The 25,929-nt window shown below is 43.9% G+C and overlaps 1 protein-coding gene across 4 annotated transcripts in view; it reads right to left on the reverse strand.

Moving 5' to 3' along the window:
• Positions 1–25,929, reverse strand: part of LARP4B (La ribonucleoprotein 4B) — a 92,216-nt gene that overhangs the window by 51,941 nt on the left and 14,346 nt on the right. For 2 of the 4 annotated variants that reach the window (XM_011283588.4, XM_045060789.1), the window contains exons 1-3: positions 15,222–15,301; positions 14,520–14,579; positions 2,365–4,033 (exon numbers count right to left, since the gene is read on the reverse strand). In XM_011283588.4, the coding sequence (XP_011281890.2) occupies positions 2,365–3,969 (1,605 nt within the window). In that variant the 5' untranslated portion in view covers positions 3,970–4,033; positions 14,520–14,579; positions 15,222–15,301. Of the gene's footprint in view, positions 1–2,364; positions 4,034–14,519; positions 14,580–15,221; positions 15,357–25,929 lie in introns of those variants that run through there. The other 2 variants (XM_023256269.2, XM_011283589.4) reach the window with 1 other exon arrangement.

The raw sequence follows: 25,929 nt of genomic DNA on the forward strand, positions 1-25,929 counted from the left end.
CATAAATGACCAACACCACTCTTTCCGAGTACAGCATCCACAAATCCTGACGCTCTAAAGAAACTCAACCCCCCCAACACTAGGCTCCATAAAGCAAACCTACTGATTCACACACCTGTGTGTTCTGGACAGGAGAAAGCACGGCCCCACCGATGGCCTTCCGAGTAGGGAGTGAGGGTAACTAGGATCAGAGAAGGGAAAAGGATTGGGGATAAAGTATAAAGTAGGTGACACGATGGGGGAGGAAAGCGGCCAACCCTTCATCTCAAATTAGCACCGCCCGCTCTTCGATCGGCCACCGAACCATCACTCGGAGCAGCCCACTGGCTTCTGAAGTGTCTGCCCCTCTGGTTCTTCCACCTGCAAACTGGACCCGGATGAGAAAGACGTGCACCTGGGCACAGAGACAAGAAGGTCCGAAGAGAAAGCCCCACGTTAAATGTACTCGAACTAGAAGCCCACCCAGACACACGTCACAGCTGAAGAGCCGCTTCGGAGCAGGACACACAGACCTCACAGGAAGGGCAGGCGGCCCCAGGGTCCGCGTGGGCACCACACTGGACCCTGGCACGTGGACCCCAGCAGCTGACCGGCAAGCACGCCCGCTTTCGTACACAATCATGTGTGTATCACTCAAAGGCCGAATTTTCTAGTGTTTTGCCTCCACAATTCAAGAAGTGAGCAATTAGTTGCATGTAACTCTTTCTGGCAAAACTCCCAAATGTGGGAATGGAAAGGAAAGAGAGAGGGTTAATGGTTAATTCCCTAAGTAGTAGGGTTAAATTTATTCTTATTTTCACATCATTGGCATTAACATTTGAACCACATCTATCTCCTTACTATCATCAATCATTTTTCTTGCCTAATGCAACAAAAATCACTAATAATAAACTAGTATCAAGAAGACAAGTAACAAATGTTGGCGAGGATGTGGAGAAAGGGGAACCTCGTGCGCTGTCGGAGGGAATGTAAACCGTGCAGCCGCCCTGGAGAACAGTCTGGAGGTTCCTCAAACAACTGAAAATAGAAACACCAAATGATCTAGCAATCCCACTTCTGGAGATTTACCCTGAGGAAAACAGAAATACTAATTTGAAGAAAATACAGGCACCCGTGTTCACTGCAGTATTATTTACAGTGGCCAAGATATGGAAGCAACCTAAGTGTCTCCTGATAGATGAACAGATGAAGAGGTTGTGTGTGTGTGTGTGTGTGTGTGTGTGTGTGTGTGTGTGTGTGTGTGTTGTGTACATACACAGCATAAAGGGACTCTAACACCCTGCCATCTGTGACAACATGGATGCACACAGGGAGCATTACGCTAAGTGATGTAAGTCAGACAAAGATAAATACCATATGACCTCACTCATATGTGGAATCTAAGAACAAACAAAGAGACCAAGCTCACAGAACAAATTGGTGGCTGCCAGAGGTGAGGATGGGGGTTGGGAAAATGGGTGAACTGTTTTTTGTCTCAGTTTAAACAAGCTGAATCTATAAATAAATATACGTAATATATACTTATTTCTTTTATAAATAATCCTACAAATATTATAAATTATAAGTTATAAGTATTTTGTAAATAATAATACATATATTTGTAAATAAATATAAATGAGATTTGCTGTTAGAAATACACCTCTCAATTATGCATGTCCAAAAAGACTGCTTTAAGGGCAAGAGTAACTTCATGTTTGTTCAATGTTTGCACTTAGTGCAGACTGTCTGCAAAGACACTCAAATTGGCTGCCCGTTACAGCAGCTTCTATGAAGCTTCTTCCAATTGAGCAGGGCCTGCCTGGGCACCGTGGTCGGAAAGCCCTTGCAGTGCTTCCAACTGACAGGAGACAGATTTCAGAGCCAGGTAAAGCAGCAAATTTGACCTGCCTCGTGCAGGTACCATACAAAAGTAAGAGAAAGCATAGGTTTTGAGTCTTCTATACTGTCCAAGTGCGGCCTTTCAGAAATGACGTTAAAATTCAACGGGCAGATGTCTACCCTGCACCAGTCAGGCGGTGTGAGGAAGGACAGAGGCCGCACAGGCTCAGGTGCACACACAAAACATCCACACACGGAAGGGGGGCTGCACCAAGCTGCGACTGATGGCCAGCAGCGCTGGGTTCAGTGCTGACAAGAGCTGACGCACAAACTCGGGCTTAAATACACTGAACAGTAAACTGAGTCACGCTCTCCAGTTTGAAAATGGTTAAGCTGATGCTACAGTAACTCATATCCTCATACGAACATTCAAATGACTGCTCGTTGCTTAAAAAAAAACAACAAACTCAGTGACAGTTAAAAGCAATCAAAACAAAACGCTAGCATTTCCCAGCACCATAATAAAAACTGCTAAAACATACTTACTAAATGTCCGCCTCTATTCTGCCATCCCCAAATTGCAGCGTCTTCTGCCACTGGTAGCTGATATGGCTTCTCCATCCAGAACAAAGCGACCTCTAAGTCTGGCGGCTTCCTGTGCAGACACTCATCAGGCATCTGTTCCTCTTCTAAAGCGTCTTTCCCAACTGCACGAGCCCACGGACAGGCCTCTGGATAGCTGGTGCAGCCGTCAGCCAGTCCTCCGGAAAATGTCTGACTCGCAAACCCTCCCACTGGGTAACAGGTGAGTTCACTCGAAAACTGGGAGTACCATCCCTCTGGGAAGCCCTGCAACCCTCCTCTTGCGAGACTTCCAGGTATCGTCACGGCGTCTTCTGTGAGTGACAGAACGTGGTCCCCACAGTGTGGTGCCACCATTTCTGCACCGCCACCTGGGATGGCGGGAATGACCTGTAGCGCCTGGTGAGGAGGGTCTGTGGATCTGTCCACGTGGGCAGGATCAACACCGGTCACACAGGAATATCCCTCAAGAGTCTCACCTAACTCCATTTCTCCAAAAGTCACCTGAGGGCTTCCCACAAAAGCCACTCCGCTGCTAAATGCAGGGCCATCAAACGTGGGCTCGGCACCTCTTAGCTGCAGACAAGGTGCGCGCATGCTTGTCCCGCGCCTGTCAAGGCTGCCCGTCTCCCCTCCCTTACCTGCTAGTGCTGGCCTGCTTGTCCCCGACGTGCTGCCACCCGAGGTGTCAGAACCTTCCTCCACCAACTCTGAGAAACGCTGCTCCGGTCCTGGTCCCGCATTTTCACCGCTGTTAGCAGAGTCCTTCTCTTCAAGTACTTGTGACCTCTGCTCACCTGAACTTGAACTCTGGTGTAGTGGTGGCACAGGATCAAGAACTTCATGTCTGTGGTCCTTCACTCCGCAGGCTTCATCACTTGCTTCTCCGTGGCTGGTTCTAGCACCGGGGCGCTCTGTTCTGTCGGACCTACTATGAGCCCGTGTGTCCTGACTGGGTGCTGCCCTGCGTGCTGCTGTACTGGTGTCCCAGTTAAAGGTGGCTTTCCAGTCTGACTTTGCCTTTCCTCCGACGTTCTCACTGGTCTCTCTGAGACTGGCTTTCAGGGACTCTCTGACGGCACCTGCTAATCTTTGCTGGTCACTCTCTGCACTCTTCACACACATTTCATCTTCTGTTTTAAAATTCCGGCCAGTTTCACTTTCTTCTTCAGTGCAGGCAAAAACAAACGCGGAGGAGACGGAGTTACTCTTAAGACATCTGGAGCCATCAAGAGCCTTCCCATCCGGGGGCACTTCCCGTGAGCTTCTGAGGGCCGGGGCACCCATTCTTTGGAATACTCGCTCCGTGTTTGTGTCGGGCGGTGCACCAGTTAAATCACAGATACGTGCTTCGGCCTTGCCAGGCTCGGGATCCACACGCGGGTCTACCGGATGTGAAGATCTCCGTTCAAAAGCCCTCTGTCCACAACCCTCATCTGCAAAAATGCTCATTTTATCCTTATCCCGAGAAGATGAACAACTCTCAATCTGCAAAGACAATTCTTTATCTGCAAGCTGCATGCTCCCACGTTTCAGGCTGCAGCCAGCCCATCGCTGCCTCTCGACCATCGCTGGACCCGGGGAGTGTTCTGGTCCAGGATCACCAGGTCTCTCAGGGGCTACTTCCTGGAAACTGGCATGAACGGGAAGACACTCATTTCCGAAGCTCAGGGGAGGAAAACACCTGTGTGAACTTAGGTCAACCCTACCTAGACGTATGAAGAGACTGTCTGGTCTGCCAGCATCGGAGCTGAAGTAATCGTTGCCTTTTAGCAGTCTGACAGAATTATTTTCTCTTTCCTTTTCAGAGTTTACACCCCGACCTCCACGGGCTGCTACAGCCCCAGATCCCCCACTTCCTGCAAGCAAATCGGCATGTGAACCTCGTGTCGGACTCACTAGTTCCTGACTCCACTCCTCGCTCTCTTCGGGGATGGCGTGCACGCGTCCTAGCGAGCCAGTGTGCGTGTCACTACTAAACTCAGTGAGCACGCCCACTTGACATGAGGCGCTGCTCTCGGTGTAATTGTTAGGGAACCCGGGGCAAGCATGTGCCCTTAAAGACATGGTCAGAAGTTCACGACCAGGGCGAGTACTTCCCTTAAGGGCTTCCTTCATTCCCCCCGGACCCGGCAGGCCCCATGGGGCCAGCTCTCCCCGCGGTGCATCTAACCGCCCTGGGCCCCGCACAGCTTTCTCTGGAGGCCGGGACCCCCCGCGAGTCCCCTCTGCGGGGACAGCTGACCAACCGTCTTCTACCGCAGCTGCTCCACATGCAGGGGCCCCTGGCTCAGCGGCAGCGTCCAGGCAGGCGGGATCTACGACACAAATGCTGTAAAACTCGCTCCCTCTCCAATCCCTGTGTGCCTTGTGACCGACACGCACACGGTCTTCGCCCTTCATCTCCCTACCTGCCCAGCGTGGACGGGCGGCACCACTGCCGATTTCAACGGCCACCACTCCTCTCCCCTCTGGCACCGGGTCGGGCTGGGGGGCTGGGGAAGGGCCCAGACGGCTCCGGTAGGAGGGCAGCAGGGCACCAAAAGGACACTCGTCCCCTTTGGAGCAAACACCTTCAGAGAAGCCCGGGTCGCTGACAGCGCCCGCACGGCGGGCATCCGAGACACCGTCCCGGCCCTGCTCGACAGCAACAGTTTCCGAATTCTTGTCACTCCTGCGTGAGCGTCCGCACCGAGTGCGGGGTGGGAACTCCGGGGAGGAAGCAGAGCCCGCTGAGCGCCCCCGCAGACCCCGCAGACCGGGCCCGTGGGGCTTCTCCCCTTCAAGGGCATCAAATAATGAGGACAGAGCTGTGCTCCTCTGGCTCTCCGGCTCCGCCTCCTCCACAGATTTCTGCAACAGGCCGGCTTTTTCCCCGTCATTGTCGCCACCGAGTTCCCTGCTGAAGCAACAACCCATGTCCAAAAGCTCGCACGCTCGCATAACACGCCCGGCCTTCTCGCAGCCTCCACAGGCACGTCTCGGGGAACCTGCTCTGGTTTCCGCCGGAGGCCAACACCCAGATCCCAAAATAGCCCCTTGCACGACAGTCACATGCCCCTGCCACTCAAATCCAAAATCCTAAGTGTCACAGGCCCTGCCCAGCAGCCAGCCTCTTCCACGCACTAAAACCCAAACAACACATGGATTCCAAAGATTCAGACTCAGAAAAGCGACAAGTAATTTTCACATTATTTTTCCCATTCTCATAAACTCAATTAGAAAAATGCTATAATTGTTATACGAGCCAGAACAAGGCACTTCAGACTCCTGCCTTTTCCAGTGTTTCCACATTCTCTGAATTCTGTATCAGGGGATGTGGCAGCCACAGAGGCTGGCATGCATGCTCCCCAAAGAGTGCTCTTTAGGGTGTACAGGCAGTAGAGTTGCACCTCATTCTCTGCCTCTGAGCCTGAGGTCTGTGGGCGTGGAGGAGATTCGCACAAGAGAGGCACAAGGTTGGAGCTGGAGCGGTGTCCTTAGGGATGCACGGTGAAAGACACATTGTCTCAGATTTGCTTTAAAACACCCCAGCAAGTAAAGAAACACATACCTACAATTTTTATAAAGCATGTGCGTGTGTGTGCGTGTGCATGTGTGTGTGGACAGAAGGAAGAGGTAGCAAAATGAGAGGGGGGAAACTGTTCAAGTTCACAATGGGCACACATGGTTCACTTAATTATTCTTACTTGCACAGAGCTCTAAACATTCTCCTTAAGAGAAAGGAAAGAGCGAGGCACCTGGGTGGCTCGATTAAGCGGCTGACTCCGGTTCAGGTCTTGATCTCCCAATTCACGAGTTTGAGCCTCGCATCAGGCTCTCTGCTGCTAGCGCAGAGCCTGCTTCAGATCCTCTGTCCCCTTCACACACGCTCGCTCTCTCTCAAGACTGAACATTTAAAAAAGAGAGAGGGAGAAAGGAAAGAGCAAGAGAAAAAGAGGAAAAAAAGAAAACCAACACCCACCAGGCCAGGACCAGGACCAGGAAGTCCCTCAAAAGTTCCCACTCCTGATTGAGGTATCTGCCCAGGTGTGAAGCTGTTTGTGTCACTACACGTGTAAGCTTTGGCAAGTAATCTGATCTCGGCCTGTTTTCCCACTTGTAAAATGGGACCAAAAGCAATACCTATTTTAAAGAGCTGCCATGAAGACAGTAAGTAAAATACTCAGAACGGAACCCTAACAAATTCTGGCCCCAGCCCACTTCTACAATCTCCTCTTTCTCTACGATGCCATCCTCCTTACCTTCTCTCTCTCTTCCAGAGAACTCACCCAACCAACCCCAGCATGGCCCCCGTCTTTCCTCGAACCATCCATCACGTCTCCCACTCCTGTCTCCCAATCTCACCATCCTTCCTAAGGCCAGCCCTCCCAACTACGCAAGATGACCACTTCCCATCCCCACACGCTGGCCGCTCTTTATGCCTCTAAGAAAGCATTCTAACAGAAGTCTTGGTGCCTGTAACATCAGCTACTTCAAACCAGGGTCTGTGGTGGCTGATGCAACCACAAAATTTTATTATTTTTTTTTTAAAGTAATCTCTACCTTCAATGTGGAGCTCGAACTCACAACCCTGAGATTAAGTATCACATGTTCTACCAACTGAGCCTGCCAGGCGCCCCCTAATACATTCTTCTTATTTTTTAATATTACAAACACAAAATTTTAAAGATATGTTCACGTGTGCACATAAGGTTAGTAGCACAGTGGCACTGTGTGACAATACTTAAATTGACCTACTCTACCAGAAGGAGAGTTGGATTTAAAATGTTACAAATTCATTCATGCCTGGTGACAGCCAAGTAACTCCAGGTATGCCTCAGACACAAATTGGCAAAAGCTATGGGAAAGTCGTTCGCACGGCATTCAGCAGCTCAGGCTGTGGTAAATTCAAAGGAACCCTGGGTAAGCAGACCACAAGTACCTGGTGAAGCAGCTTTAGTTCCAGCAAAACATCACTTGCCACACTAAATGAACATCATAAATTTGCATTTTACTGGTTTGGGCAATCAAGTTTTATATTTGGTAAAAATTACATGCATTAAGAGTTTATCAGTAGTTCTATATATTATTAGAAAAACAATTTAACAACAACCTAGAAAAAATTCTCATTCAAAAGGTTACAAAAAGTCAAGCAAAATGGTGAACTAAGAAGCTCAAAGCTTCTAAACTCCCCTACAGAAATATCAAGAAAACAACCAGAAGCTTCTAAACCAATTCTATAGGGAGCCCTGAAAAAGAATCACAGGTTTATGGCAACTAAGCAAACACACAGCAAGAAAAAACTCTCCATGGGGCGTCTGGGTGCTCAGTCGGTTAAACGTCCTACTCCGGATCTCAGGGTCATGAGTTCAAGCCCTGCACTGAACAAGGAAGGAAAGAAGGAAAGAAGGAAAGAAGGAAGGAAGGAAGGAAGGAAGGAAGGAAGGAAGGAAGGAAGGAAAAAAAGAAGGAAGGAGAAAAAGAGAGAGAGAGAGAGAGAGAGAGAGAGAGAGAGAGAGAAAGAGAGAAAATGCTCTCCTCCACGTGGTAGGCATTTCTGTGGCATGGTGTGGTCTTGGTCTAGGGGGCTCCCAGACCCCACCCCGCTGGAACTCTGCAGAGGGAACAGAGTAAAACCTTATCTGCAAATTAGTGTGTACATGTGTTCAATCCTAGCTGGAGTTTTCCCTGTCTCACATAACTCAGAACACAAATGGGAAGTGGCAGGCAATGCTCATAAAAGCTGTAAGGCAGCTTCAAAATCACACCCCCCTGGGGCAAGGGGTTACCGGTGGAGACACAGCCAGAAACCACGTGAAGCTCAAAAAGAATAGGGTGCAACTCTTTGGGAAATCAGGGCAATCAAAAGCAGCCATGTATATGGAAAATTCTGAAAGCCACATCCAGTCAAGACATACGCTCAAAAAAAGTCCTGAGAAGACCTTAGGCTTTCACCTCAGGTTGATCCCTAGTCTCCAACCAAGCTGAACTACTCAATGACGAACTGTCTCAGAAGAGAGGCAGTATGAAGACTGGGAAGGGTAACTGTACTCTCTCTTGTTTTGGAGGGGGAAGAAGGTGTCTGGTCTGTTTCAGTTCATGGTATTAAAGGAAATCTGTCAAAATATTAGCTGAACACAAGTCAAAGGAACAGAGACTTCAGCGAACACATATGAAAGGGAATAGTCTCTCCAAATTAGTTTGGAAAAGTCTCAAAACAATGAGACGTCATACACATTATAAATAAAATCAGGAGTGCCTGGGTGGCTCACTCAGTTAGGCGTTTGGCTTCAGCTCAGGTCATGATCTCCCAGTTCGTTGGTCTGGGCCCCACATCAGGCTCTGTGCTGATGCTCAGAGCCTAGAATCTGCTTTGGAATCTATGTCTCTCTCTCTCTCTCTCTCTCTCTCTCTCTCTCTCTCTCTCTCTCTGCGTGCGTGTGTGTGTGTGTGTGTGTGTGTCTCACCTGCTTGTGCTGTCTCTGTCTCTCAAAAATAAACATTTAAAAATAAATAAATAAAATCAAACACCCAATTCTGAGCAAGAACAACAAAAAATCACAAGGCATGCAAAGAAACAGGAAAACATGGCTCATTCAAAGGAACAGAATTCACTGTCCCTGAGAAAGCTCAGACATGGGATTTATTCCACAAAGCCTTTAAAACAATCATCTTGGGGTGCCTGGGTGGCTCAGTTGGTTAAGTGTTGGACTTCAGCTCAGGTCATGATCTCAAAGTCAGTGAGTTCAAGCCCCACGTCGGGCGCTGTGGCTGACAGCTCAGAGCCTGGAGCCTGCTTTGTATTCTGTGCCTCCCTCTTTCTCTTTCTCAAAAATAACAAACATTAAAACATTTTTTTTCAAAAAAAAACAACAATCATCTTAAGGGCTCCTGGGTGGCTCAGTCAGTTGAGCATCTGATTCTTGATTTCGGCTCAGGCCATGATCCCAGGGTCCTAAGATCAAGCCCCATGTTGGGCTCCACACTGCTCATGAAGCCTGCTGAAGATTCTTTCTTTCATCTCTCTCTGCCCCTCACCCACTCACACACACGAGCATGCTCTCCCACTCTCTAAATATTTAAAGCAAGCAAATAAAAACATAATCATCTTCAATATGCTCAAAGAGCTGAGGAAAAACACGGACAAGGAACTAAAGTTAACCAATAAAACAATATAGGAACAAAACAGGAGTATCAACAGAGAGAGATTTATTAAAAAAAAAAAAAAGCAAACAGAAATATTCTGGAGCTTAACGGTACAATCACTGAACTGAAAAATTCACTAGAGGGGTTCAACAGCAGACTTGGCAGAATAATCAACAAATGTGAACAAGGGACAAACGGAATTATCTAAAGGAGCAAAAGAAAAAAGAGGAAATGAGTGGAGCCTAAAGGATTTATGAGACACCAACCAGAGGTCCAACACACGTACTGTGGGGGCCCCATGGTGGGGGCAGGAGAGGAAGGGCAAGAGAGCATTTGAAGGAACAGTGGCCAAAACTTCCCAAATTTGATGAAGTACAGGAATTTACAAATCCCAAATCTCAACAAACATAAAGCAGAATAAACCCAAAGAGACCCGTACCAAGACACATTACAATCACACTGTCAAAAAACAAAGAATTTTTAAAGCAGCAAGAAAAAACTCCTTGTCAAGTACAAGAGGTCCTCGATAAGAACGTTAGCCAATTTAGCACGAGAAACCTTGCAGGAAGAAAGGCAGTGGGTGATCAAGTGCGGACAGAAAACACTGTCCATTGAGAAGTCCTTATCCAGCAAAACTCCTCAAAACCGAAGAAGAAATTAAGACATTCCCAGATAAACAAAAGTTAAAGTAGTTTGTTCACAGCAGGTCTGCCCTGGAGGAAAAGGTAAAGGAGTCCTTCGGGCTGCAGTGAAAACACAGGACACAGGAACTGGAGATTCTAGAAGACGCAGAGCTCTCTGGTGAAGGAGAAACAAGAACAGGCAGAGAGCCAGGATCACTGCCATTCTGCCTTACAGCTTCACTTTTTATTTTCTTCAGGATTAAAACTATCAATCGATATTGTTGGGCATAGTGACAAAGATGAAATGTGTGATACCAGTAACATAAGGGAGGGAGAGAACTTGACAGAAGTAGTTTCTGTGTGCTATTGAGGTTAAGGAGAAATCAATTTAAACTAGACAGTTGTAACTTTTGATGTTATATGTAATCCCTATGGTAAGCAGAAAGATATACAGATGATACATATAAAGGTAAGTTTGTAGAATAAATGACTAAACTGTCAATTATGCCATGTTGATGCTAATGAAACTTTTCAATTTAAGTATGCCTTGCAAAGTATCAATGAAGTACGTTACACAGTTCATGTCCTTATGTGTCTTAAAACTCCCAAAACACATTAAAAAAAATTTTTTAATAACATGAAGAATAACTTCTTAAAATATAATCAAATACATAAGTAATACAGATGATTAGAAAAGGATGAATCAATGAAGAGAAAAGTTATAGCCAAGAATGCCCTTGTAGGACATAAAAACCATCAGGATAGGCAAAAATTATGGGGGGGGGGGGGGAGGACTGGATTTGACTCTATTACAAACAATAATTTGGTTACTTTTCAACTATATACCCTTAATCCATATTTACACTACTTTTTAAGTTTTTTCATTTATTTTTGAGAATAGGGGAGGATCATGAGAGGGGGAGAGAGAATCCCCATGAAGCGGACTCCATGCTCAGTGCACAGTCCAACTTGGGGCTCGATCTCATGAACCATGAGATCATGACCTGAGCTGAAATCAAGAGTTGGACACTCAACCAACTGAGCCACCTGAGCCTCCCCATATTTACAATAGTTTTAACAGTCTTTTCTATATAATAAAGTTAGAAAATAAAACATCTATTTGTCTACTTCAAATTACATCTCAGGCTCTAACCTCTCTGCTGAGGTCCACCTGGCCCCACCTGCCCACTTCACTGCTTGCTTTAATTTCTAACAAGAGGATTTGCTCTCCACAAACCTTTACGTCTCCAGTTTTTTCCATCTCAAAAAAAATGAAAATGCCATCCATCAAGTTGCTCAACGACCCCTGGTTTATCTTTTCCTCAGCCCAACCTCTACATCCAATCATCACTTGAACCCACTTCCAAAATAAATTTGAAATCCACTCGTTCCTAGTCTGACCCACCACCATCACTTATAAGCTTTCATTCCTTAGTAGTTTATTTGCTTTTTTTGCTTCCATGCTTGACTCACTGCAACCCATAATATATAAAAATGTAATGAGGCCAAAATAACCTTCCTAAAAGGTAAATCACACTACTCCCCACCTAAAATCCTCCATTTTTATTCCAAGTAATTTCATCCACTCAGAAACAATGCAAATTGTGCCACATGACAAAGAGATGGATTTTGTCTGGGGTATTATTTTCCATTTGTTTCTCTTTTTCAATGAGATAACAGATGCCAAAGAGGAAGTATCTTTGGATTTGGACTCTGAAGCCAGTTGCCTGGGTTCAAATCATGGTTCTGCCACACTGCAGTTGAGAAATCTTGAGGAAATGACTTAAGCCTCTTTGGGTCTCAGCTTCCTTTTGTCAAAGATCAATTTCTGATGCTCGCTGATTAGCTAGGGCTGTAGTAAATAGTTACTTCTCAGTAAGGTTTTATTTTGGGGGGGGAGGAGGAGGAAGGAGCTGTATAATAAATACGATTAGTATTACCACCGGCTAAACGCAAAGCTGCTCCTGAATTGTTCAGACATTTATTTGGGCATCGCTACGGCAATTCTCCTACTCACACCAACTCGGGGGAAAGACTGAACCTTCCAGAGACTGTGACACATGCTCACTCAGCAATCGAAATGACTGCAGACTACTGAGCATCAACATCTGCAGCCACTAAACCCGCCACCGCATGCACACACTCAGGTGCACCATGAAGAATGGCAGCCAGAAAGCTTTCAGAGCAATGCCATCTAGAGTAACGGGAAAGAAGTAACCGTACAAATGCCGCAGAAACCAAATGGCTAAAGGAAGAATGGCACCGTAATGTAAAGAAAATATACAACACCGGGTACAAGGAGACACACAGATGAAATCATGCCCTGTGGGAAAATGGGTGAAATTGATGTATGCTGATTACAGCTACATAAAAATGTGTGCACTCTTTGATTTTCTGTAAAGACGCTCAAGCTTGTTATAAATAAAGCTTTATTAAAGGACACACATGCTGTAAGCCCAGATGTCCCTTACGGCACCTTCCGGCTCCAGTATTTAAGGATTCTGTTATGACACGAAAAAGATAGGATAAGTAGGCAGAGAGGGAAAGATGAGGACCTGAGGTCCCTGGATGGGGACACACCTTTCTTGGAACAATGCTGGGAGTGTCTGACTAGGGCCAACCCTGTCAGGCAAAAGGTCCCTCTTCAGAGTGTAACAGACACTACCACCACCACCACCACCTCAGGGTCCCCTCAGGAATTTGACAATCAAAATGCCTAACTCAAAAAAGTGGGTCATAAAACTTATGTTATATAGGGGAAGCATGACCCGTCTGACTCCTCACTCAACTGCATCGAGACCATCAGAAGGGACAACCCAGCACCTAGAGCTGCCAAGCCAGTAAGGATGGGACCTGAGAAGGAACAAGAAGGAAGGGAAGGGAGACCAGAACCTTCTAAAATGAGGACCCTTGCCTAGAGTCACGGGCATTTGGAAAAGCCCCCTCTCCGTAAAGAGAGCTTTCCTACTATTCTTCCTTTCTGATCTTCTACTCTAATAAACTTGGGCCTGCTGCTCATTTTGCGTCCACCTCTTCATTCTTCAAAGTGGCGAGACAATGAATCCCAGGTATTGTGGTAAAAAATCCTGCAACACTGTGAAAACCTAAGTGTGCAACATCCTGTTAACACCGGTAAACAACATATCCACTTTACAAAACCTCAGATCAGAGATGGGATCTGCCCAAGGGACACCAGGGTCCTGAATACTAATCAGGGCTGGACCAAGAACTTGCCACATGTCTTTATAAGGTGTTAACTCTTAAAAATGACAAAGAACACAAGTGAAGCAGTACTAGTTGCAAATTATTTCTGCACAGAAATGAAATGCTGAGTTCTGGCTCAAGTGTTTCCATTCTCTTCTAGATAGGTCTTGTCTCAATACTTACCAACCAAGTGAGAAAACAGGCAAAAAAAACCTCAGAAGCCAAAATCTAATTTTTAGCCCTGCAATATGTTTTAAAAAGATATCTATCTGAATATTATGTTGGACTGTAAATCAACCATGGGAAGGAGGGAGATTAGTTCTAAAAAAATTTTTTTTTAATGATTTCTGTATAATTTCCCTTAGACAACTAAAGGTCTTAAATTTAGAATTTAAATTACTTAAAACATCATAGAATTCATTTAAAACATCAATACAATATATGAAAAAACTCTATATTTCATAACAATGAAATAATTATTTTGGAGGGTATCTTTCATTTTTAAAAATTCTACCTTATTAAAAGTAGATCAGCAATCCAGTCTCCTTCAATTTCTACATGAACTGCTTACAGTTTGGGGAAATAAATGAAGTTTACTATAAAGTGTATAACATTACTTTACAAGTTTTCCTTTTCTTTTTTAAATTGTGCCTGGTTTATAAGATCACTTGGAAGACTGCCAAGCTAAGTGTAGCATGGCTCCAAACACACCTGACACAGGCACAGGAGGTTAAAGCAAGATTTAAAAACCAATGGATCTCCATTTCCTTATTCTTTCATTAACCACAACTGAAATGTGAAACCAATTTTCTTAGTAAAAGCTTACTGTAACTTGTGTACTTTAAAAAACACAGGTTTCAAAATGTAGAGCTAATCATATACATTCAGCAGATTATCAGTGAACACTAAAAACAATGTGATGAGTCTCTGACACTCAATGAACACAGGGCACACTGCGTCTAGAACTATACACACAGCACACACACACACACAAGCCAGATGAGGATGTACGGTACTGAACACTTCCAACCCATGTGGGTCTCTCCCCCACTTCATCCCCCTTTCTTGGGAAACATCAACGTTTTCTAATTCTGTTACAATAAATATTTGTTGTGAGGCAGTATCTGTGGGCCTCCACAGTGACTGATCTCAGAACTGAATTACCTGACTCAAAGCTGGGATGGAGCTGGTCTGAGAAGTGGTTTGAGATATGGGACCATTCATCTGTAAAATTGAAAACAGCAAACACACCATCATTACGATATAAAGCAGCATTTTCAAACCACAGTGATTTAGCAAAAACAAAACCCACTGAGGAAAACACATTTTTACATGACAAAGAAATTCAGTGAGATATTCAGAAAGAGGTAGGAGCCTTGAAACTTAAAATATCTTAAAATTCTGCCTGACCACCGTAATTAAAATTCCTTGTAACTTCAGTGGGGAAAACTAAGAAAAATCTGTTTTTTGCTTGACATGATAAAATCTTAAAATAAACAAAAGCAATCAAAATAAAAAATTTATAATTAATTCTTTAAATACATTCTTTAAATTAATTCTTTACATACATACCAGTACAACAGGTACAATGTTATTAAAGTACTTATAAATCACTGCATTTTTCTTAGGAATTTAAAATCCAAAAGCTCAAAGTGTCTAAAGCTATTTGTTTTCTCTATCACCTAAGTACTTACAGCTTCCTCTACTAAGCTACCCATAAACTGATTCAGAATATAACTCCTATATTTAGCTTATAAGATATGCCAGAGTTACTACTTTGATTTACTTCTGAAATCCAAAGGAGCATCTGTTATCAGAAGAGGAGAGGAAGGCATCAGGCCAATTCTGGCCTCGACCCGCACTCACCAGATGAGCGCTGTCTTTCCCTTCCTGGACTCGCTGGCCCTGCGGTTCAGCCACGACCTTAGTGTCCTGATCAGAAGTCATGAGCTGTTTACTTGGTGGCCGCACTGGGAGAAGCTGAATGGCCAGCGAAGGATGCTGTGGGACGACAAAGACAGCACATCAGTAACTGGAAGTACGGAACACCAGGGGTTCTTACAATTAAGTGACTAGGAAGTCTGCAAACCCTCAGGTTTTCATGTGCTTATCCCTCTGGAGTCTCAGCAGTTCAAAGAAATCTGCCGGCGATTTAACACCTTTGTACTAAGCCAAGAATATACCAAGACTAGAAATCATGTGCTAACACATACAAACCCACTGACGCCCACAAAACCATTTTTTTAAAAACGGAAAATTACAAAACTAACAGAACTCCCATTTGTGATCTGATGATTCCCAAATTTATATGTACGTATCATTTTTGACTAGCACCATCAATTTCATTTTCTTCCAGGACAACAGTTATCAAGAACTGAACAGTAAGTAGTTGAAAAGGAATCCCACACCAACGGAAAAGCACCTCCAGACAGCAGGACCAGAGTTGTGAAGCTAGCAGCCTTTCCGGCTCAGCTCAACAGCTAGACCCTGAACTTCAAACAACGTATCTCCTTTGATGTTCCCGAACAGCGTACACAGTAACTCTGGTCCATGAGGCGGGACCACAATACCCATGATTTCATCAGATCAGTCTGAGAACCAGGGTTCCCAGACAGCCAGGCCTGACCTCCACCGCCTCACAGCACCCCAAGGACTGGATTTAATCCCCGTATCTCTCAGGCACTTCTGAAAACACAGCATCCACATGTCAGATACAGAGACTTAAAAGCTAGCTATCGGTCTCACGAGGTGACCATGCAGGTTTTTGGTTTCCATGATGGCGATGGCGCTCCCTTCTCTCAATAACCAGCTTATGAACTTCGCAAAACGCTTGTTATAATGAAACAATCTGATGATCAAAGGCGATCTCATGCACTGGTCAACTCTATCATCAGAAGCACAAAATCACTTCCGTGCTATTAGGCAGGTTTGGCAATACCAACTACTCAAAGAGAAGAAGAAATACTTGGGACAAATCCATTTCAGAAAGGTCAGTATTTTCCAAAATACAGGATGAATGACAAACGTTGAAGTGTAATAGTTTGTAATACTTGTGAAACTGTAATAGAAACTACATCGACTCTCACGAAACATCAAATCCAAAAAATAAAGACACAGAACGGTAAACAGACTGACAAGTCACAGAAAGTACTGTAGATGCTTTACCATATTAACTGCTGGATTTCTAAGATTCTTAAAGAAAAAAATGTTTGGTTAAAAACAAGGTAAGATAGATAAATGGGGGGGGGGGGGATTCAATTACAAAGAATCCTTTATTACATCTACTACCTCCATTTTTTTTCCAGTCAGAAATATGTGCCTCCCGGTCCAGTGTTCCCATGCATGCTGGCAACGCTCCACCACAAAAAGAAAGAAAGGAAGTCGTGGCAGTGTCCTGGGACGACAGCACGGCAGGCCCGGTCTGTCCCAGGTGCCCCAGCCACGAACCAGTGATCCTGATGCCACACCAGTCCACCTCTTCATTACCGACCCAGCCAGCACACACGGCTTTCCTCAGGCCCTACACCCGGAAACAGGGGTTCCTGTGTGGGCAGCACAGAAGGCACAGAGCATTACAACTAGACTTGGTCGAATGTTTCAATCCAGAAGACGGTTTGGCAGGGCAGCACTGATGACAGCTCCAGCAGAGAACAAGCCTCCCAGGCACCCATTGTGAGACCACAGCCGTCCTGAGGCCTCAACGACTGCCTCCAGAAATGGCCAGAATGCAGGTCTCGGGGCTGGACTAGAAGGCTAGGGACAGGGTGGGGGAAGGTGCCACCAAAGCAAAGCCTGTGCTGGCCCCAGACCTAGCGGTCTGAAGTGGTGACAGTGTCCAGAGGCAGCCTTCACAACGGCCTTCCAGAGCCAAACAAAAGGAGTGATTTCCTTGGTTCGATTTCACCCATCGCCGTGGAAAAGCAGAAAGACGACACCAAAGGGCCCTTCCTCCTATCTCGTGGTCTCTATGCTAGCCGGACATTTTACATTTCATCTGTCAAGGCTACACCTGGAAATTTTATCAATCTTATTAAACATTTGGGACGGTACGGTCCTCTCAGATCTATTTCTAAAGAATCCTTTTCCCATATACCAGAAATGTCTGTTTCATAATTAAACATTTGTTAAGGGCTCCGGGGTCCTATCCAGGACCCCACATCGCATTTAGGTGTGACTTCTCGTCTCCTCCACACTGTGACAACTCCTCAGCCTCTCCTCATCTTTCCTCTTCACTTTCCAAGTGTGAAGGGCTCTCACAGCCACGCACGGACAACGTGCGGAGCAAAAAGAATGAACGAGTAACAAACACGTTAGGATCCACGACAGTTCAAAACACCACCACGCTGGTCACCTGCGGAGACTGTCAGGATTCCAACTCATTCTTCTGAAGATTCCTAAAGGCAAACAACCGTCAGCCCGCCTTCCTTGGAGGACGGCAGCGGCATAACCGAAGAGCTGAGCGGGGCGAGCTGCTCTCTACGCAGGAAGCACCACTAATAAGCGGGGACAACTGAAGTAGAAAATCACAATAATGCAACATCTAATGAAATAACGAAGGCAATTACCATCGACGTCTGCTGAAATCGGGCAGAGAGAGCGGACAGAAAACTTTATAATGGCTAGATCGGATGGACACTGAAGCCACTTTTCAATCTCATGACTGAAAGTGTTAACAACCAGCTGTTACACTCTTCTTGGTGTGAGCAAAGAGCACCATTTATGAAGTATTCTTGCCAAAAAAAGAACCTTTAGTTAATCAAACCTCTAGATCTGACTCCCAATTTAAAGGAAATTCTGGGGCAATACACGTTAAATAACACCAACACAAAGCTATTAGCTAAATCTAAAATGTGGGGCATTCTAGAAGACAGATGACCTCATTTTTGCACGAAATCTAAGACATGAAAAAATGGAAGAGATTTTTATTGCTACAAAATACAAAAGCTTTAACCAAAATAACCTTATGTGAGAACTGTAACGAGACTGAAATAAATTAACTCTAGAATGACATTTTTGACAGGAAAAATTGAATGTTGCCTAGGTAATAAAGGATATTATAGAATGATTATTAATTCTGTTGAGTGCAATCCAGGTGGTGTGGCTGTGGACAAGTCTTATCTGTGAGATATACAAACTAAAAGACTGTGGGTACAATTACATATCCGGAATTTGCTTTAAAATATGCTAAAAACTGTTTTGGTAAATTTAAGAGACAACACAAAACAAAAATGCAAGAATGCAGCAAGTGGCTAACAGCTAGAACTGGATGACGGGTGCACTAAGGACTGCTATACCGCCTGCCCTCTCTACTTCCGTGGTTAAAGTATTCTGTAATGAAAAGTAAAAAGAAAAATCTAATTAGGACATAGTTACCAATATTCATCTGAAACTTCACACACTTACTGTTGTTTAAAATCTAGGGGCGCCTGGGTGGCGCAGTCGGTTAAGCGTCCGACTTCAGCCAGGTCACGATCTCGCGGTCTGTGAGTTTGAGCCCCGCGTCGGGCTCTGGGCTGATGGCTCAGAGCCTGGAGCCTGTTTCCGATTCTGCGTCTCCCTCTCTCTCTGCCCCTCCCCCGTTCATGCTCTATCTCTCTCTGTCCCAAAAATAAATAAACGTTGAAAAAAAAAATTAAAAAAAAAAATAAAATCTGCACTAATACAAAAATATGTAAACTATCTCATGAACAATGTTTAGCTTTAGCAAAAAAAAATAAAAATAAAAAAATAAAGAAAAATACAGAAAAGCAGAAACTAACACAATATATTTCAACTATTTAAAAGATTCAGAGATTACCTTAGGTTAAATAAGCAGGATATGAGACTGTGGACAGTATAATTACAAGTATATTTTAAAAATTCACACAGCTGACTTTGTGAATATTTAAAAGTAATACACTAGATGACTAACAATGTATGACCAAGAGTTAAAACACCAGGATAGTGTCTTACGTTGTTTCATTTCTGCAGTCTCAATTTTCCAAATACCTTATTGTTTTATAATCACACATGCTTAATGAAACTCATCCAGCTTGCTGGTGCTGTGTTTACCAAGCAAGCATCGAACAGTTCAGAGCCCCCCGTGCGGTACCTTTCCAACAACAGAAGTACTGATTGGCAGGAAAAGCAACCAGGACCCTTCCCAGTGGGTTGTCAATACAGATTAATAAAAATGCCAATCAGCTGTCACACCATTTTTTTGTGAAAATTCACAACTCAGTCTTGTTCTCTAAGACAGGGGGTCTCAGAGGGTGGCCTGTGCCTGTCAGGGGTCCCAGAGACCTTCCCAGGGGCCCTCAGATCATACCAATTGTCACAACAACTCCAAGATGCTGTTTGCCTTTGTCTGCTCACAAACTGCTGTGGAGTTCTGGTGTGGTTACAAAGGAGAAGAGTCAAGGTTATGTGAAGGGACTGTTAACACACTCCTCACTGTTCCAGCTATTCATCCGTGTGAGGTCAGATTTCCTTCTCATCCTTCAACCAAAATAACAGATCACTAACAGATCAAATGCAGAAACACAGAAGAAGCAACCTGAGATTCTATTAGACACTGAAGAGATTTATAAAAATACAAAACAATGCCATTCTCCTCATTAAATTATTTTTTTGTTTTGGAAAAGATTGCTACCTTTTCATAAGCAATGATATTTATTTTACATGTAATGGCTTTGCTATTATTGTTAAAGAAAAACTTTTTAAATCTGAGTCGTAATTTTTAATGCAAATATACAGATAAGCCCCATAAACAAAAGTTCTTCAAGATCTTCAATAATATTTAGAAGTGTAAAAAGGTCCCAAGACCAAAATGTTTGAGAACCACTGATATAAGGCAAAAGGAGCGCTATGTACAGATGCCTGGCTTCCATGGACAGGAGACAGCCTGTGTTCACGGACCGGAAGCCATGGTATTCCTAGGATGGCAACACTGCACATCTACAGAATCCATGCAATCCCTATCAAAATCCCACCTGCCTTTTTTGCAAAAATTGATGAGATGATCCTAAAATTCCTATGGAAATACAAGAGACCCAGAGTAGCCAAATCATCTTGAAAAGAACAAGCTGGAAGACTCACACTTCCTGATTGCAAAACTTACCACAAAACTACAGCAGTTAAGACAGTGTGGTATTGACATAAGGAGAGACATACAGAACAAAAGAACTTAAAGAGTCCAGAAATAAACTCTCACATTTATGGCCAGTGAATTTTCACAAGGGTGCCAAGACCATTCAATGGGGGAAAGAAAATCCTTTTCAACACGTGGTGCTGGGACAACTGGATATTCACACGCAAAAGAATGGAGTGGGGCCCTTATCTCACTCTCTCTATAAAAACTAATTCCAAATGAATCAAACATCTAAATATGGGGCACCTGGCTGGCTCAGTTGGAGGAGCATGCGACTGTTGATCTCAGGGTTATGAGCTTGAGCCCCACAATACGCATAGATATTCCTTAAAAATAAATTAAAACAAAAACAAAACCTAGGGGCACCCAGGGGGCTTAGTTGGATGAGTATCTCACCCTTGATTTTGGCTGAGGTCATGATCGCAGAGTCATGGGATCGAGTCCTCTGTCGGGCCCCGTGCTGAATATGGAGCCTGCTTCAGAGCCGCACTCTCGCTCTATGGGGTGCCCAGGTGGCTCAATCAGTTAAGTGTCCAACTTCGGCTCAGGTCATGATCTCGTGGTTCATGAGTTTGAGACCCACATTGGGCTTTCTGCTTTCAGCACAGAGCCTGCTTTGGATCCTCTGTCCTCCCTACTTTCTCTGCCCCTCCTCTGCCCTTTTTTTTGTCTCAAAAAATAAACTTAAAAAAAGAAAAAAAAAAAAGAGTCTCTCTCTCTCTCTTTGCCCCTTCCCTGCTCACGTACTCTCTAAAATAAAAAACAAAACTACACTCAACTAAACTAAATGTAAGAGCTAGAATTATAAAACTCAGAAGAAACCACAGGAGTAAATCATCTTAAGCCTGGATCAGGCAATGCCTGCTTACATAGGACACCAAAGCACAAGCAAAAGAATTAAAAACAAATTGGTCTTCATCAAAATTAAAAACTTTTGTGCTTCAAAGCACACCACTACCAAATTGAAAAGACAGCCCACAGAATAGTTGAAAATATTTGCAAATTATATCTCATAAGGGATATGTGTATATACACAGAAAAAGAAAGAGAAGAATGTGTTCCTAAAACTCAATTATAAGAGACAAATAAGTAAAAAAATGGGCAGAGTATGAATTGACATTTTCCCAAAGACATACAAATGGCCGGTAAGTACATGAAAAGATGCTCGACATCATTAGTCATTAGGAAATGCAAATCAAAATACAAAATACCACTTCAAACTCATTGGAATGGCTATAATCAAAAAGACAAGTAACAAGTGTTGGCAAGGATGTGGAGAACTGGAATCTTAATACAATGCTGGCGGGAATGTAAAATGGCACAGCCACTTTGGCAAACATTTGGATGCTGAACACAAGGACATCACATAAGCCAGCATTCCCACACCTAGGTATATCCCCAAGAGAACTGAAAGCATTTATCACCCCCAAAACTTGTACGTGAATATTCAAATAGCGGAATAGCCAAAAAGTGGAAATAACCCAAGGAATAAACTGGAAGAGGTTAAGAACTTTATTTTCATACATGTGCTTGGCATACCTCAGTGGATTTGCAAATAACAATGACACAATCATAGTTTGAGAATTTGATAATTTCTACAACAATCAAAATAAAGATAGAGACCTGGAGACTTCCTGACTCCAGAACAACATGAACATTTTTTTTCTTGGTTACAAAAGGGTAGTGTGTAAACATAGATGATTTGTCTGTGGATCAGAAATCCAAAAAGGGAATGAATTAGTATTTGGATCTGTGTCATGCAATGGTTAGTCTAAATGCTTCACAAAGTCACTCAATCAACCTCAATTTTCTTAGCTCTCACGCCCACTTAGCAGCCTGGGAAAATGCGCTCAGACATGACTCAGTCAAGGTCACCAAGCTAGTTGAGTCCAGTGAGCTAGTCCATATACACACACATAATTTCTGCTATTCAAATCTACGTGCCCGTACGGAAATTCCGCGGTGCAGACAGCTCGCCCTGTCAATCCATGCCAATGGGCGCCCCCACTGTGACAGGACCTCAAAGTACCTGCAGCTTCCTTCATTGGTCTTCATTCCTTCTCCCCCCATTCTATGGTGACCTTCATATTGCCCAGTGCACACATAATGGTTTTAATATTTAAAATAAGCACTTTTTAAGAAACCAACATGGTGCCCAAATATAAGCCAAATTTAACTTCATCTTTTTATACAATAAAACCAGTGATCTGATTCAACGCCAAGGAAAAAAAAAAACAAAACAAAACTGGCCGTGTTGAGAGATGATATGTTGCATCTTACTGGGGAATTTTCAAGCATATAGTTTGGTTTTTTTTGTTGTTTTTTTTTTTTTGTTTTGTTTTGTTTTTTTGCTTTATGAGTTGGCCTTGAAATGTACACATTTCATAGGAGAGGAGATTCTCTTATATGGGGGCCACAGAGGAGACAGCTTTTTTCAATCTAAAAACATTGTTCTGAAATAAGGAAGTCTCCAGTTCTACAAACCACTCTCCATTCTCCATATTCACCCAGCCATTCAATACTTCCCTGTCTTTCTTTGCACCATTTCTCTTCTCCTCGCCTGGGATCCTCCTCCCTCATTGAAGGCCTCCTTCTCTTTCCTCTCTCATTCCTTCTTCATGTGCCCACAGCCTTATGTTCTTTACAGCATTCACCACACCTGTGGTTCTCTCCTACCATCCTGAGTCTCTTTTAGGAATCCATATTTTTCATATATATCCCACCAGTGATACGTTACAATTTTACCCCCAAGGGCTTACAATTTACCTCCAAGAGCTTCCTATTGTCAGTAACACTCAAGTACAGATGGTTTGGCTGCAGTGTTGTGTCAACACTCTATTTCTATATTTGCATCCACAAAATGAGAGAGGAGTCAAGTTTGCTAAGTTTTCTTCTAACTCCTCTGGTCTGTGGCTGAGAGCAAGCAGTCCAGGGACAGTACAAGATGCTACGACACAGACATGTGTTCTGAGAACTCCCGCGTAACTGTTTGGATTATTTTTCAAAAAACAGTGACTGAATATTCAACTGGATAAGTAAACACAGTTTTATCCAAATATGGAAAATGGGCTGTTGAGAACCTTAGAGACTGCCCTAATTAAGTACTATATGATCCCTTTGAGAATCAATTAGAAAAGCCAGAATTTGTTACTTTCAATGTCTAGACATACTATGTTGAAAGACAGTTTACCTATCAGACCTCTGAAACTAAATAAACTCAGTGGAAAAAAACAGAAATGGTCAAAGAAGCTAAATCAAATCATTAAAGCACCATCACAGTGTTTTGGGATTTGGAAGGACATTTGTTAATAATAGTAACTTTCTTTTAGGGACTCAGTATGCACACCTCTAAATAGAGGTGTAAGAAAATGAAATACCATGATAGGAATTACAGTTCCTCATTCACTCGGCTTGTGCTGCAGGCTGCATTACTGTGTTTATCTCACAGCTGTCAGCATCGCTCTGTACGTAATATTTAAACTATATGTTCCTGTCTCAGGGAAGAATAATTTGTGAGCAGCTCAGAGCACATTAGTCTATGTACCTACCACAGCACAGATCTCCAGAGATCATATACTCGACTGAACCTTAGGCTTGAAGGTGGGGACATTTATAGAGCAGCAGAACCCTGCTTCCAGGAGAGCAGTTACTCTTTGTTTTTTCCAGATTCAGTATCTACAAGATAGTTTTCCCACAGTAACTGTGGCACTCAAAGACACGGACAAATGAAAGAAAGGAATCTAGCTTTAGTAGAGTAGTTGCTTAATTACACATTTAAACTGGCACCCAGTAGGGAAACAGTCCTAAACAGATGCTGCCAGTAAGCTTCAAGATCAATTTTTTAAATTTCCTTTTGCACGTGCACACCTGCGCTTCTACTGAGAGAGACAGCAATGGGGAAGGTGACTCATTTTTTTTACACTTCCATCTGATTCTGCTCAAGGGGCAGAAAATCAGACACAAGGCCCACTTATTTCTTACCCAGACAGGATCGGAAAAGCATCTACATAAGAAGTATACCCCAAAAGTTACATTTAAATTTTTTCCCACTAACTGCTTTTAACTTAGAACTTATTTAGTAATTCCACACACACAATGAAAAAGGTCCCTTCCAGCTTTAAGACTTAAAATTGGTTCATGGGATGTTATCTCGCCCTGGAGAGGGCAATTATTTGAAAAGATCGTTTTAGCTAAAATTTTCATTAAAATACAATACAAAACAAAGAGAGAGTTTAGGTCATCTCATTAACCCTCTGGTTAAAACATTAAATCTCTGCAAACTCCAAGCAGTCCAACACTTGGTGATAAGGAAGCCTAAATACTATTTGAAACAAGTGAAACAATATGAAGATTTAAAGATCGCATCTTCTCACTCTGCTCGTGACTGGAACGGTCATTTTACAAAGGAGGGTGCAAAGCCCAGGCAGGCAGTCATACCCTTAGAGGCAGGGCCCGGCTGCCCTCAAAGTGTGACCTCTTCCTCGGACCAGGAGTCACTCCTCTTCCGGTGGAGGAACATCTCCTTAGGCAGTTACATGCCCCGCCCCCATCTGAAACTCGCCACCCCCCCCCCCCCATCTGAGATGAGATGGGAAGGGTGCCCACCACATAGGGCATATCCTCCCAGGGTGCAAGCTCAACTAATCCACACACCTGCCTAAACGCTACCAGAAACCTCCACACCAAAGCCGCTGCCTCCACAAGACAGGATGCAACCTATTTCATGTAACCTAAAATGGAAGGAGCGAAATATAAGAAATATTTTTCACAAAGATAGTCCATTCCAGAGTTGAAAAGCAAGTTGTTCTGAGTGCAGCCTGTTTAGAATGTATTCTGACCTCCGCTTGACTGTTATCAACATTTTCTCAGGTAGGAGCTGTTTCCCACGTTGCAAACCACAAGCCGCGGCCAGCCAGGGCTGCCGCAGTAGCTGGCCAGGCGGCCAGCGCACCCTCTTCCTGACTCGTTCGGGCCCCTCACTCCTTGGATCGGTATGCCCACCTACTGTGTGGGGTGCACCCACCTGCTGGGTGGGGTGCACCTCTCCGAACACCATCTCTTTTCTTAGCCACACATGAACCTCCTGGTAGCAAGTAAAACGTATCTGGAGTCCAGAGGAGGAAAAAACAGCTTACTGCTGGCAGTTCATTCTATGATCACCTTATAGACAAACAGCAGAACTGCTTCATTCAATATCTTTCAGAATTCATTTTTACCCTAGGAAATGGCATATACGTGGTTCGCCCTTTCTTTAGGACACAGTTTTGTTAACTTCATTTTGAACATAGGATCCTTTTCTTGGGATTACCCACACTCTCCATAAAAATCTTCACTTTCTCTCATTTACAGCTGAACATAAAAAGCGCCGACGATCAAATGCAGTACCAGCATATACCTGCACCAAAGAAAAGTCAGACTCGGTATCATAAAAAAGTCTTTCAAGAG

This window comes from Felis catus, chromosome B4 (assembly GCF_018350175.1).
Source record: "Felis catus isolate Fca126 chromosome B4, F.catus_Fca126_mat1.0, whole genome shotgun sequence".
In the NCBI taxonomy this organism is placed as follows: Eukaryota; Metazoa; Chordata; class Mammalia; order Carnivora; family Felidae; genus Felis; species Felis catus.